Below are 15,819 nucleotides of genomic sequence, written 5' to 3' on the forward strand. Positions count from 1 at the left end.
GAATGAGAGCCTTTCCTGTGCCAAAGAGCTAACAATGTGATTGGGGGGAAGACACCATGCACAGGAGTGTAACATGTGGTACAAATATGGGCAAAGAATTATGATTGGTGAAGATGCCTTTTAGAGTATGTACCTGCTGAGACATTCCTGCTCCTTGCTATCCCTCTCCCACCCTCGAGGAAAGCAGAAATTAAAATACAGCACAGTGGAATGGGAAGTGTGCAGCTGCAGTCATTACAGTGTTGCTGGAAATCACCAGAAGCAGCTTAATTGGTTCAGAGTGAGAAGAAATTTCATTTGGATTAATTTCCTTCCTGAGATTTACACACAATGGGTGTTTTGCTGGGAGTGTGATTAGCATCTGAATGTGCACCCTACTACTAGATATGAGGATGTCATGAGATCTCCTGTTTAGAACTCTGTATACATCTGTTCACTCGGCAACTCCTCTGAATTAGATACAAATTCTTCTTTCCTCCATTTTGATTACTGATTTTCCCTTTATTCTCTTGACTGATCATTTCAATGGTCCTATGGTAGTCCACTTTGTTGTGTGGGTGCTCCTGGTCATTCTATTTTATTTGTCTATTTTATTATATTTAGAAAGCCATCACAAGAATCACAAGACAGCATAAGGATTTTTTTTTTTTATGTTGCAAAGGAATGCTACAAAGGTACACATAAGTCAGTACGCCTTAGCACATATGAGGGCTTGCATGTTCTGACTGGCTGAACGCTTTTTGTCTGAAACTGAGACATACAACTTTAAATGTGTTTTATTTTTCAGAAGCAACAATGAATCATAAGGTGCAGGGCCAAACAGCAAGGAAAGGTGGTGCACAGTGTCATCTATAATGAGAGCTTCTTTTCCCCATCTCTGGACAACACACTCATCATTTCACACTCATTTGGATTAAACTTCAGCACCTACCTACCTCAATCAACCACCATAGCCAGACACAAAGTTATCACCAAGACTCCAGATTCTACATTTGGTGAAAGAGGTGGACAGTATAACCCAAATGTTAAATGTACTTCGCTCAAGAAATTCACAATCTCAGCCAAGGACCCCACTCTATGGAGCAAGATAAGGATCTCTGAAACACCATGGAATTCCACAAGTAATTGGAGACTATTTATTACAAGGAACAGACAACTCTTCAATAGGGGATCTAGGTTTCACAGTTGTAACAGCTTACTCTAATCAGTCATGCCAAAGGAAGCCAGAAGACTGAATCCAGGAGAGTAATAACATGCCAAAGGGAAGACCAACCAAGCCAGCACACTTAACATGCACACAGGAAGGAATTCATAAAGCAGATAGCACCCATGTTCATTGCTGATGGCAAAGCAATTGTCAAAAAAGGAAAGGAGCAGCTAAGAGCACAGAGGACAAGATGGAACCTCACACAACCCCAGAGGGAGGTAAAAGGTCAAGGTGCTGAGCAGCAGTTTACCTGCACCACGTTTTGAAATCACCTTCCAGGTAGGATTGGAACCACTACAAAATGATGCCTCCCAATGCCAGCCCAGATAGATGACCCAGAAGGATACCATGATCAAAAAACCCAGGTGAATCACCAGTCATACTTCCTCTGTCCATCTCCCAGCACAAGTCATCCTCTAGGGCAACCAAGGCTGTTTCAGTCCCATAACCAGATCTAACTGCAGATGGGAGGGAATCTAATCTGTCTTATCTGGGAAAGCCAGGAGTTGTCCACCCACAATATAATACAAGGACACACAACCAAGATTAACAAAAAAATATGGAATGAACTTTGATCAATTTTTTAAACAGTGCTCTATAAAGATTGTATGAAGTAACTAAGAATTCTTTTGGGAGACAGATGATCCCATAGTAGGCATTTCAAAGAAGAAAAATCCGTTCATGGACTTTAATATGCTTCCTAACCTTACTGTTATTGGAAATAATTATCCTGGGCAATGGAGAACTTGTGGTAGCTTTTGTACAAATTACTTGTTCTGGTATCTTCTAGTTGGAATCTTGTCGTTTATCAGCCTATATCTGACAATTCTAGAAAACCCTATTGAAGTAAAGTCTCACTGCTAGTTTCAACACATTTTAAAATCTCACTGCTATAATTTCAACACATTTTAAAGGGGAAATGATGGTACTGGAGGAGAAGAAAAAGGAATCCATAACAATGACCTCAAGTTATTTCCTAATTCCAGGCACCATGTCCCCATAACAGAGGTTTCATTGTGGCTCCAAGTATTTTCATCAACAATGTTAGCGTGGTATCTCTCAGCAATTCTCAGTGGATGTACAAAGGGTAAGAGCTAACCAGTTTTTCTACTGATGAAAAAGAAAAGCTATCTCCTTAACAACCAAAAATGCCAAGTCTGGGATCATGGAACATACATGGACAAAAGCCATGTAAAACAGGCTCTAGCAATAAGGAGCATTAGCAAAAAAACCTGATTTGTCTAGCCCAAAGCTTGATTATCATCAAAATGTTGTTATCTGACAAAAATAATGTCCATGAAGTTCTTGTCATTGCTTGTTTATATACAAACTTGACACCATTCAGTGGCGGTGTATGAATTTATTTCTTAAATAGTTGCTTGGTATACTAGTTCCCTCTCGGCTTGACTTCGCGAACGAAGATTTAAGAAGGGTGCAGTAGTCCACGTCTGCTGCAGGCTCGCTGGTGGCTGACAAGACAAATGCGGGACAGGCAGATCCGGCCACAGTGGTTGCAGGGAAAAGTCTGATTTGGGGTTGGTGCTGTAGCAGTGCGATTCTTCCTCAATCTCCTTTTGTCCTCAAGACCAGCTATGCGTGCGTTCTCAAAGGAAGAGACAGCCTGGTGGATGGTGTGCCTCCATGCTTTGCGATCTGAGGCTAGGTCAGACCACTGGTGATGGTTGATGCGACAGGTGCCAAGGGATTTCTTCAAGGAGTCCTTGTACTAGTTCCAATATTTGCTTAAATGCAGCTTATATATGTAATAATGGCTTTATGAGAAATTAGGGAGAAGAAAATTTGTCAGGCCCTGCCGAACAACCTATTCTACCACTGTATTTTCTTTCAAATACAATAGATATGAATTTGCCAGTTTTCACAAATGTCACAGATACTTCCTAAGAAGTTCAGGTGGGTAGCTGTATTGGTCTGAAGCAACAGAACAAAGTTTGAGTCCAATAGCACCTTTAAGACCAACAAAGTTTAATTCTAGGTATAAGCTTTTGCACACAAAATGTATAGCAATGTACAATACTGTTTTTTACATCTTACAAAACCTGTGCAGTGCCATGGGGCAAACAGCAGCTGTAAATCAAAGAGCTCCCAGTGGTAGGGGTAATATTCAGAGTGCAAAAACTAAACTTCCCATCCATGGCCCAAGACCTACCCACATGGCAGCTATTTGCTCTGTAAAAATCACAAGAGATCTGTTCCTGTGTATCCTAATGCTGTACAGAAGATGTAACATTGTTAGATGTTTACACTGCTGACAGATTCCACACTACATCTGTCAAGTGAGTTTCTAATTTCAAAACCATCAAAAGTTAAGAACAAAGGATAAAATTAGGTTAAAATACTGGGAAATCAATGATCAAATTATCCTAGAGTTTTTAAAATGCTAATAGAAGCTGAGCAGGGGTCCATTCAGGGAGCGGGTGTTTAATTCTTCTCTTCTTGTGTAGTTTTACTAGTTGAATCCAAATCTTTGCTTACATTGTTAGCCTTTAAAGGCAAAAAAGTAGGCATGACATTTTTCCCTAATAGAAGATGGGGGGGAATAGTTTCAGTTAGCAAAACCATGGGGTAAAAATGGGTGCTCCTAGGGATTAAAAACTGGTTAAGTGACAGGAAGCAGGGAGTAGGAATAAATGAGCAATTCTTACAATAGAGGGAAGCAAGCACAAGGATCAGTATAGGGATATGTGCCACTTAATTTGTTTATAAATGATTTGAAATAGAGGGTGAGCAGTGCATTAGCCAAGTTCATAGACCAATACTAAATTATTCAGGATAGTAAAAACCAAACTGATTGTGAGGAGTTATAGGAGAATCTCAAGTCAATTGAGTATGTGGGCAATAATGTGGTTGTTGAAGTTCAACATGCATACGGCAATGCATACTGAAACAAAAAATCCTAACTTTTGATATGTTGATGGCATATGACCTGACAGATTGAAAGAGATCTTGGAGTTGTACTGGAAAGCTCAACTAAAATCTCACCCAAGCGTGTGACAGTGATTTTTTTTTAAAAAAAATGCAAATACCATGCTAGGAAATAATAGGAAAGCCCCTTGTATGGCCTCAGAATACTGTGCTCAGTTCTGGTTACTATATCTCAGAAAGGATACTGAAGATCTGAAAAGGTACAAAGGAGGGTGACTAAGTTGGTTAAAGGGCTGAAGCACCTTTCCATTTAAGAAACACAGGAAGTTTGACATTTTTCAGTCTAGAAAAAAGACAGCTAAAAAGAGACATGAGAGAGGCTTATAACATTATGCATGGGGTACAAAAAGTAGATAGACAGAGCTTCCTCTCTGTCTCCTGTAATGCTGGAATACCCAAAAAAGTTGTAGGAATACAGGTAAAGAACAGACCAAAAAAAGAAATACTTGCCCTAATCTGTATAGCCCAGGCAAGCCCAGTCTTATCAGATCTTGGAAGCTAAGCAGGGCCAACTCTGGCAAGTACTTGGATGGGAGACCTCCTTGAAATACCAATAGTCGGGAGGCCAGGGCAGGCTTTATTCTGCCACCTTCCTGAATATCCTTCAGGCCCCAGTAGGAGGCAGGAGGCTGCCATGACTTCCAAGTGTGTGTGCACGCCCACAAACACACACACATTAAAAATACAACAGATACAACAAAAACAACAAAAAAGTAAATATATCATTCAACTAGTAGTTAAACAGTGGGATTCACTGCTAGTGGATATAGAGATGGCCACAAACACAGATAGCTTTAAAGAGAGGCTAGATCAATTCATGGAGAAGAGGTCATCTATCCTGGGTTCAGTCTGAAACAGGCTCCTATGCAAGTCCTCCTGAGAAATTTAAATAGGCTGAGAAAATCTGATCGCGTTCCCACAGCACTTCACTTAGTTCAGTGCTAATCAGTAAAATCTGCTTATATGTTGAGAACGAAAAGTTCAATGGCTTGCATCCAGCTGCACACTTCCAAAGGTGGAAAAATTTCCACCCCTTAAGTTAGACTTTTTGCCTACCTTGCAGCAGCCCAAAATGCAACCCCCAGTGCTGTGTCTACTTTAATTTTATTTCCAACAGCAATATATTAGCGTATGAAGGGGAAGACAAGGTTGGACTTTCATTCTTTTCATAGCTGTAACTTGGTATACGAATTAAATTCTCATGTCATACAGTCACAGCTGATCTTTCAATAAACAGTTCATTATAAATGTAGATCATATGACAATATTTCAATTGTACATCCACATTACTTCCAGCATGCTTGGTTATTCTTTTACCATAAGTATTAAGCACATATGTGGGGGAGAGCATATTGCCATACATAAAGGATTGACAACTATGTCTTAATTGTCCAGGTGGTGGGGGCAGAAGAGTCTTACCTATAGATAAGGTATTCCTGACCTGCAAAAGTGTAAAGAAGTTTCAGGTGGAAATCTTCACTAATTTTCAATGAGCTCAAATCAGTTAATTTTCCCTTGTAAGAAGCCTGACTTTTTATATTTGACACAACTGGAAGCTTTACTCTTTTTCATATATTAATGTTTCTACTGCCCTCTGCTGCCACTATGAGTTTTACTTCAATAGCTGTTAAAAAACCAGAGTAGGAGATTTGCCGGCCAATTCAGACAGGCACCTCAATAGTACGCACAGGAGCTTGCTAGAAGTCTTCATTAAGAAACATGTTATTCCATGGAGAAGCAGATGACAATACTACATACAAGAATCACTCCATAAATGGTTTGCATTCTCTTTGGTGGATCTTGTGTGTGTGTGTGTGTGTGTGTGTGTATTTGGGAGCATCTAACCTTGGGTACCTTGGAGAAACTAGGGTAGGGACAGTTTCAATATACATTCCTGCAGTAGCAATATTTCCGGGAGTTCAAAGATTCCAATAAGAAAAATACACCTAATCACTTCACACAAAAATGTAATGCTTACTTATCGGTCTGTTTCTCTTTCTAACACTGTTTGTGTGGCTGAATATCTTACTGAGTATCTTAGGTTCTTAGAGAATCTAAGATTCTCACTAAGTACCTTAGAACAGGTTTAGCCACTAGTTTCAGATAGCAGGGGGAGAAAGGCAAAGAGCGATGACAATAGGCTAGATAAATAAAATAGTTTTCAGCAGCGCTGCACCTTTGTCTCTTGGCAGTGAATATTCCAGGATATAGCTCCCTTATATAGAATCTGAGACTGAGAGGCAGGTTACTGATTATAAACTACTGCAGTTTTTCAGAGTAAAGATTTTCTCTTTTGTGAAGCTACAGCAGGAGCTTTGGAGTGCAGCAAGGTTTAGCGCATACTGTGGGAAATACCTATTTGCAGGAAGTGTTATTGAAGTTATTATTGTTGCAGCACCAATGAATCAGTTTCATAGGAACCACAACAAACTGCTGCAAGAAGCAAAGCTTTGCAAATATGAACTGCAAAAGCTGTCACCCACCCCATTTCAGACTAGTTGCTTGACCTCCTCCACTCTGTTCAAGAGGAAGAAGTGCAGTTATTGAGCCTCCCCATATTTCCCTGGCTGGTCTCATTTTCACATGTGTAGAAAACAGAAAGTGTTGCATTTAATCAGCTTGAAGGACGGGGTGGGGCAGGAGAAGAGAAAGCACTATGGTTACTGGTGGGAGTGCCATGAGTAAACAGGCTGGAGGAAGAGGGGTAGGCAGGCTTGTGTACTTGCCACTTGGCGGCTTGCCTGGGGGCAAATGCTGTTCCCTGCAGACAGCCAGGCAAGTGGCAAACTGCCAGGCTGAAATACGAATAGACATTTACACTGCAAACCAAGCAAAACTTTTAGCTAACAAGGCACTGCACAAAGAGAATGCCTGTGGGCACTTGCCTCTCAAAATCCACAGGGCACTACAGGTTCAACTTTTATACAAATGTTGAGATTGAGAGACTCACTGCAAAAATGAAAATAAACCAAATCATTATAGTTTTAAAGTGGCAATTAAGGGAGCAGATGAGAGTGATAAGACTGCAAAAACTGACCAACTAAGGAAGCAGACAAGAATGAAAAGACTACCATCAAGACACTTGCTGCACTGAGTTTTAGAATCTTCAATACTGAAGAACATTTTCAGAATACCAGAAACTTCAAAAAACTGTGGTTTCACCACAAATGTGTCTGACCAAATGACAGTATATATCCAGGACACATGAGATTCTCATAGTGTTTGAAGCAGGGTTAAGCACAACCTAGACTCCCATTTCAACTTTCTTGCAGCTAGAAAATCAAAATTTTAAAAATTACATTTAAGTATACAGCAGAATGAGTTTCATTAAACCACCACATAGGTGCAAACTAGGGGTGTGCGAGAAAAAATATCAATTTTTCCCAGTACACTGGACCTGGAAAACATCTGTATCTCCTTATATTTCTGAATACCAATACAGGTATGGTATTTGAATTTGGCAAATATTTGGAAAACCCAAATTTATTCAGGTCCATTATACCCTGTGGGGACCATTAAAATCAATGGCAAATCTAGCCCGGGTATATTTAGTGGTCTGATGGGGGCGCAGAGTTGAGACAGAGGTGCCAAATTTACAGCATAGCTGCTGGAGCCTCTCCTCAAAAGAACCCCCAAGTTCCATAAATATTGGACATGGGGGTCCAATTCTATGGACACCCCAAAAAAGGTGCCCCCATCCTCCTTTTTTTTTTTTCAAGGGGGGAAAACAGCAAGGCAATATAAGCCCAGCTGTGTGTCCCAGAGAATCTCTGCAGTCAAAAGTGAAGGGGCGGGGCATTTTTGCAAGGCCTGCAGCAGAACCAGTGCAATGTGTCCAGCAGAACCTTTGTCACTGTGGCAGTGCCCCCCCCTCCCCAAACCGACAGGACAATTGTCAAACCTGATAATCTCTGAAGTGGAAACTGAAGAGCGGGCATTTCTGCAAGGACAACAGAAGCAATGCAACGTACTACTGCCCAGCAGCAGAACCCAGTGCCATTATGGCAAATGCCAGCTCAACAGGACTGATGTCAAGAACAGAATCACAATCTGAGTGAGGGGGAAGGGGGTTGCAAGGACAGCAGAACCAGTATAATAGTACCCAGCAGCACAACTTAGTGCCAATCTACCAGTGCCCAGTAGCAGAACACAGTGCAGAAAACATCCAGAGCAGAAGGATAGCCTCCTCAACCACTGCCAGGCGCCACCACCAACAAAACTACACAAAAACAAGTCTCAAAAACCAGAAGGAATAAAACCTAAGAATAAATCCAAAGGGAACAACAACAACAAAAAGCAAAAGCCTGAGGCCCTTGGCCTGGCCTCACCCGGCCCCCCCAAACGCACAATCACCAGGCCCAAGCAACAAGTAACAAAAAATCCGTTCAAAACTGCAAAGCAGAAGAAACTAAAATCTAACCAAAGAGAACCAAAAACAAAACAAAAAAAGGTCAGAGGACCTTCTCCTCAACCCCCTTCCCCAAAACCACCAGACCCAAACAACAAGTGACAAAAAACTCCACTGCAAAGTGCAAACCACAAAACCAGAAGGAACTAAAATTTAACCAAAAAGAACAAAAAAAGGCCTGGGTCTCACACATCCCGTAACCTACTACCCACCAAGGCCAAAGAACAACAGTAAAATAAAACTTTTTTTTTTAAATGCTGTTTAGTCAAACAAATCGCTGCCTTCAGTCTTCTCCAGCAGGCAGACAGGATCTGAACTGAAGTCCATAGCAGAGTCTCTCGGGCAGCAGAAGTCAGGCTCAGAGCAGCTGAAGCCAAAGCCAGACACACACACTACAAAAGTCTCTCAGCAATGAAGTCTAGCTCTACCAGACCTTTTGCACATGCACAGAAGATTTTTAAAACAGAAGAAACTTCTGAGATTAGCTAAAGATCTGTGTTTCCCCCAAAACTGAAATCCTATTTGCCAAATTGCCACTGCCCCTTTCTCCCTCCCTCCTGCACCCTGGAAAATGGGTAGGAAAAGCAAGGGGGTTAGCTGGGCTTCGCATTTGAAGCCAGCAACAACCTTGCAAAGCTGCAAACCTTCAATGCAATGCCATTTGCAAATACATTGCAGGGACTTGCTCTAAGGCACTACCCTTAAGGTGCTTTTGCCATTGGGCTGCTTCTGTAGCTCTTTAAAGTTTAAACCTCTCCAGCAGTGGCTATTTGGTAAAGCCAAACATTCTCTGATCTTGTTCAGTTTAAAATAATTTGTTTTTTTCAGTATCATCCATATTGGTCATCAAATCATATTCTCTAATCTTATCTGGCTTAGAAAATACCCAAAAATACCCAAAGGGTATTTTTCAGGTATTTATTTGACTTAACTTATACCAAATACAAACCCCTAGTGCAAATTTTCATTTTGACATCTATATGAATAAGGAACAGCTCTAATAAAAAGTCCATCCTTCTCAAATAGGCTATTTCTCTGCACAACAAGAAATCCAGATTCTCAGCTTGCTCCCTCTTTTCCCATATGTGCAGACCTAAACTATACTTCAAAACAGTTGATAAAACTGGAATCCTACCCATTTCCTAGAAGTTCATACTTGAAACAACATCTAACAACCAAAATCCCATTATGTAGGTAGTTTCTACATAGGCACTAGCAACACCCGCCATCATTTAAGCATCAGATTGAAAGGAGCAAACTGCCAAGACATGAGCATAAGAGAAGGCTGTTAGAAAATAAGATGGTAACACACAAGCTTTTGTTGGAGGAAATCCCACCACAACACACACAACTACCACCACCTCCACAGGTTAAAAAGGGAGAAGCAAGACTGGAGGAGAGGCTGCAGTTGGATGGCTGAATATGCTTGTGGGGCAAATCTCCAGTGAAGGCATATGGTGCAACAGGCCAGAATTTTGAAAACTACGAGGCAAGCATGTGCACAAATGCAAAGAACCTAAGATCTTTTGCTTGAACCATGGACTGAGTTTTAGATAGAAAAAACACTAGGAAGGCAGCAAGTAGATTCTCACAAGCATAAGCCTTGCTCATACAGTCTCTTATTTAAAAAAAATATTTCACCACAGACTTCAGAACAATCACCTCCCTTACTTAGATACAGAAAGTCAAACCATTTCAACCAATCAGTAGCACTGAGAATTGTTACTGAATGAGTGCAAACATTCATCTTTGTAAGTCATAAAAGTCTGCCAGTGACACTGCAAGACTTTAGTGCTGACCTTGCAAGCTTTAGGCTAAATGTGAAGGCAAATTTTTACAGGGTGAAGCAGCAAGATTACAACACAAGTAATGTCTGTAGACACAAACCATTGAAGGGATAGTACTAATTCACCGGCAGCGCTATGAACTGTACCAGCTGGGAAACAAAAAACATCAGCACATTGTGACTTTTTGTTTCACTGGTCAATGCAGACTGGCTCAAGACATAAATCTGAACTAAAACGATGGGTTTTCAGACAATCTACTGCTATCATATAATGCTGTTCTTAAGTACCTAGTATTAATGTTGCCTTTATAAACTAACATTGCTGTGAATGAGATACTAGATAGGCAATGGATCCCCTTCACATCTATCTAGCAATGTATTCCATATACTACTTCCATTATAATTCTTCTCCAGTGACCAAAATTTTTGGCTTACAGCCACTTCTGCTGCCCTTTACAGTGCTCCTGTTATCATCCACCCAAAACCAATCACTAACATTGCTTGGCCTTGGAGCTACTTCAAAAGGACAAAGCCCTGAACCAGTTCCTAAAATTATTTTTTATTGATAGGCTTCAATTGCCCAATATGTTTCAATAGCCAGCAGCAGCACTTTAAAAAGATATAAGTACAGGAATTCTAAAGTCAAGTGGAGTAGCCATAGTCTACATATATATGTCCATGTGTAAATTTTCCAGAAATTAATCCAGAATACTTCTCATTACAAGGATATAGAGACATCATAGAGACACATCACCCCCCTTAAACAATAGCACTCTAGATTTAGTTTAGTATTTTCTTATGTTAAGAATCAACAAACTTTGCAGAAAGAAAGCAATGGGGTTAGGCAGCTAGGACATATATCGTTTGTAAGTGGCGCAAGACAACTATCTGAAAGAGGCATTTTAACAAGAAAGCCAGATTCTGCCTTGGCCATGGATAGTACAGCGGCTGCTCCTGACTTTGGGGCTGGGAGGGGGGAGAGATCAGTTCAGCGGCCAGGACTAGTGTCCCATTTCTGTCTCTAGCGTTTAGGAAAAAAACAAAAGAGTTTAAAAACAGCAACTCTACCTCACTAGCAAATGCATTCGGGATGAGCAACGCCAAAGTATAACAGCGCTTCAGTAGTTACTTCCGTGGCCAGCTATGAAGCTGGGGGACAGAAGAAAAGGAAAGAGAGCCAGGCCCCGAGATGACAGGTCCCGAGCCGGGTGGAGCACGGCCGGCCAGTGAGTTGGCAGCCCGGCGGGGAGGGGACAAGACGAAGTCAGAGTGGCGATGAAGAGAGGCAACAAGGGGCAGGAGGAGGGCGAATGGGCTGGAGTCATCCCGGGGAAGTTCTAGAGCCCCGAAAAGGAACGGGATAGAGAAGAGGGAAGGTGGCAGAGCTTCGGCACAGCCGAGGGAAAGAGACGGGAACTTTGTACACAAACGCGGAGAGGGCTGGAAAGAAGCAGCAGCACGTCTCTTGTAGCCCGGGCAGGCACTCGGGGGGGAACATCGGGGAAAGGATTCAGCCCCAAAAGGGGTGGGGAGAGGCACTGCCTAAATGGGCCAGGCAAGAAGCGCCCAGCGAGGCTGAAGGAGAGGACCCGCCGCGTCCACCTGACCGAGCTGGGCATTTAAACGCCCGCGAAAATGAGGGAAGAGATGCTGAGGGGAGGGGAGGGGGGTCAGTCACAGCACAAGAGAGCCCGCATCGTGGCAAGAAGGGAAGGGAAGGGAAGGGAAGGTGGAGTGAGAAGAGCGGAGCTGGCCGCTGCCCGCCCGGAGCTCCCTTCGCCCTGCCTTCCTTACCTTCTTTCTCGGCCCGGGCCGCATTCAGGACCAGCGTGATCAGCAGCCGCAGCGCCGCTCCGAGCCAGGGGCCGTCCGCCTCGGGCAGGGGAGACCCGGAGGGACGGGAAGCCGCTTCCCGCTTCGCCATCGCCGCCGTTGCCGCCATCGCGCCGCCGCCGCTACTGCCCTCCGAGAGCTGTGAGGAGGAGGATTCCGTATCCGCCTGCGTGGGCCCTCTTTGGCCCGAAGGGTGCGCGAAGCGGTTCTCTGGCCGCGCCGCCTCTTCTCCCCTCCCTCCTCCGGGCGCGTGCTGGCTTCAGCCGAGGCGGTGGGGCCAGCCCTTGGCGCGCGCACCTCACACACATACCCCCGCCCCTCGCCTACAAAGCACTGGGGAAGGGGGGGGGAGGACCGGCGACTCTCCTCCTCCTCCTCCGCCTTCTCATACTTCCTAGCCAAGATAGACAGCGACTGAAAACGCCGCCATCTTTTGTAAGGGCAAAAAGGAAACATGTTTTCAATACGAGGAGCCTTTCTTTCGATTGGCTGAAGAGTTCCGAGTTCGATAATCTCGCTTTTTCTCTCCGGTCATAGAAATATAAATCATTTTCAGAAGGTTTGCCAGTATTGGACAAGCTAGGTGCTTTTTAATCTATTGGCTAGGCGTTGAGAGAGGACCCACTTTAAAAAAAAAAAAGGTGACGACGCTCTAGCCCGCTATGTCAACAGGCTCTTCGACCGCTCTATCCCTCAAACTCGTTTTTCTGTGGAAGGAGGAGACGGGCAAGTCTTTGCCTCAAACGAGGAAAAGGGCGGTTTGTTTTTGTTTGGAGGCAGATCTTTTTGTTTTCCTTGATGGTAGGAAAGCCGTACTGAAGAGCTAAAGTGAAAAAGAAATTAATTCCGAGAGCATTGCTTTGACATATACCTTAGATTTGCTTTCGTAATGTTTGTACAGGACCTTCTCTCGAAGTCCCGTGACAGAAATATAATTCGCCGCCAGAGGACTGCAATCCTGGTTTCAGTGAGACCAGCCTGGGTTATGTGGTTATGTCAGCCACTGCAATTAATCATTAAATAAGTACTTTACAATATGCAACACAGCGTCTTTACTCAGAAGCTTTTCGCTGTATTCAAGTGGGGTTTGCTCCCAGGCAAGGTTGTGTAAGATTGCAGTAGTAATGGCAGCTGGAATGCAAACTAATACAACAAATTTCAGTTATTTGGGGACCGATTTCACTAAAGTACAAACATTGGCACAGCATTTAACACAGTAGCTAATTACTACCTAGATTGGTGCAAGATTATTTATTTACTTCATTTATACCCTGTCCTCTCCATTTGGACCAAAAGCAACTCAAGTTCATCCATAGAAGTTCATCCAAGTTCACCCATAGAAGTTTTTATTATCATTAAAAATAATACTTTTGGGAAATAAATTTGTCAGCTGGTCAGGAGGGGAGTGCCCTGTCCTTTTAATAAGCAGAAACGGGCAGTTGAAGCTTGTCATGGCATGACGTTAAATAACGTCGTCAGATAACCGACTGTGGATCAAGGGGCAGCTAGAGGGACTAGTTTAAAAGCAGGCAACCCTTGTTACTGAAACAACCCTGTGATAATTGGGAAAAGATCAGAGGCATGAGTCTACTGTCCTGGTTTTTCTCCATTCCAAATGACTGCATTTGTAATCTGAATTCTCTTACATGCAAAAATATTGACCTTAAGGGCTTGTTCTCAGACCTCTTCAGTAATATCAATGTGTGTTAACATATTGCCCTCAGTCTGTAGACTGCTAGCAAGCTGTAGTAAAACGTGTTGCACAATGGTGGATAATATTAATTTTCTCATGCAAGGAATGCAAACTTGTTTAGCTCCAGAGCAATTTTATTTATGTAAAACATTTTTTGCTGCCTTTCTACCCAATCAGGGCCCACAAGGAGGCAAACGTTAAAAAAATCATTAAAACATTTGAACAATTTAAAATACATTTAAAATAATAATTGAAAACACATAAGCAACACACCAGAAGGAGGGCCAGTAACTGTTATTGGGGCTACGCCAGATGAAACAAAGAAATCTTTATCTGCTGGCAAAAGACATGGTTAGAGGGAGACAGATGGCTCTCTGAGGAGGGAGTTCCAAAGTTTTGGTGCCATGACCAAGGAGGCACCTTCTCAGGTTGTCACTCATCTAGCTTCAGATGGTGTAGGCAACTGAAGCAGGGCCTTCAGAGATGACTGAATGCATAGATTCATTGGGGAGAAGGCAGCCCTTAAGGTATGTTGGTCCCAGGTTGTACAGGGCTTTAAAGATCAATAACACCCTGAACTGATTTGATTAAAATTCTTCATATGATGAAACAAAATATGTGCTGTTGAGCACTATCTTGCCTAACAAAAAGAACTGTCCAGTAATCTCGGCGTGAAACTTACTGAATTTTACTTCCATAGCTGCCACCACCCTCATCCCTAACCCTTCCTCTTTCTAGTCTCTTTATTTTGGGAAGTGTACTGCTATGAAACCCCTTTCTAGGCACTCTCCCTGCCTCTGAACCTTCTCTGCCCAAAACTGGAATAATTTCTGACTTTGCCTGGACTTTCCCACCTTTCACATAGCCTACAGCTATGTTCTTTATGTTTTCTAAACAACATATCAAGTGCTGCTTTCATCACTTAACTGTGTCCTCAGTAATCTGATTTTAAAGTTCTGCTGTGTGTCATCAGCTCCTTTCCTCAGCTCGCTGACTAGAATTGCCAATAGCCTGGGGGGGGGGGGGTGCCCTGCCCCATTAAGAGATATTATCCACCAGGTGATATTTGCTTACCAGCTCTGAAAAGCTTCAATTGCTCATTTCCACGCATTAAGTCTCTTTTAAAGGGGCAGGACTTTTTTCTCTAGTTGTTCACAGTCCTAGTCCTTCCCATGTGCATTTTCCCTGGACTTTTTTTCTGGCTGTTTTTGATTGTACTTGGATTAAGTTACTTGTGTTCCATGTGGCCATGGCCAGCACCCCAAGTCTCCTCCCAGTTTATGGTGGATTTGAAGACTGTAGGCTGCATAAATGCTTGCTCCTGACAGAATACCCTGGACAGCTGCCTCAGACAGAATACAAGGATTGGTAATATCTTCTCTCTTTTTTTGCTACATTCTCTCCCTCCATCTCTTTTCAGACTTCTCCCTTGACTTATACATGGCACAAGTGTGTGTGTACATGAAGATTCCTATCTTCTGGGAGTTTACTATCTCCAGGGAGTAGGGTTGCTAATGACCCGGAGGGAAAAAATGCCCTACTCCCTAATAGAGACTTAATGGGATGCTATTTACCAGGTGATGTTATTTACTTTCAGGGCTTTTTTTGAGCAGGAATGCACAGGAATGCTGGCTTGGCGTCAGGGAGTGTGGCCTAATATTCAAATGTTCCTGCTGGGCTTTTTCTACAAAAAAAGCCCTGTTTACTATGCCATGAATAGCTTCACCAGCCCATTTTACACATTAAATCTTTGCTAAAGGGGCAAGGCATTTTTTCCTCCAGGTTGTTGGCAATTGTATATGGGGGCATTTTGGCATCTGACACTATATGTGTATAAGAGAAATAACATTCTGACTGCATCTATGTATTTGGGTATTTCAATAACATTAGTTCCTTACTTTGCTAAATTATCTTAAATTCCTGCATCTATTTTCTTTTCAAATCTACCT

At 42.7% G+C, this 15,819-nt stretch overlaps 1 protein-coding gene across 3 annotated transcripts in view; it reads right to left on the minus strand.

Annotated features, from left to right (window-relative positions):
- Positions 1–12,445, minus strand: part of TMEM131 (transmembrane protein 131) — a 271,084-nt gene extending 258,639 nt beyond the window's left edge. For 2 of the 3 annotated variants that reach the window (XR_009555179.1, XM_060233850.1), the window contains exon 1: positions 12,139–12,291. Coding sequence is in view for 2 of the 3 variants with exons in the window: in XM_060233850.1 (XP_060089833.1) it covers positions 12,139–12,286 (148 nt within the window). In the remaining variant the exon portion in view is untranslated. Of the gene's footprint in view, positions 1–12,138 lie in introns of all 3 variants that reach the window. The other variant, XM_060233851.1, reaches the window with a different exon arrangement.
- Between the last annotated feature and the right edge of the window lie 3,374 nt (positions 12,446–15,819).

This window comes from Heteronotia binoei, chromosome 3, assembly GCF_032191835.1.
Source record: "Heteronotia binoei isolate CCM8104 ecotype False Entrance Well chromosome 3, APGP_CSIRO_Hbin_v1, whole genome shotgun sequence".
Classification (NCBI taxonomy): Eukaryota; Metazoa; Chordata; class Lepidosauria; order Squamata; family Gekkonidae; genus Heteronotia; species Heteronotia binoei.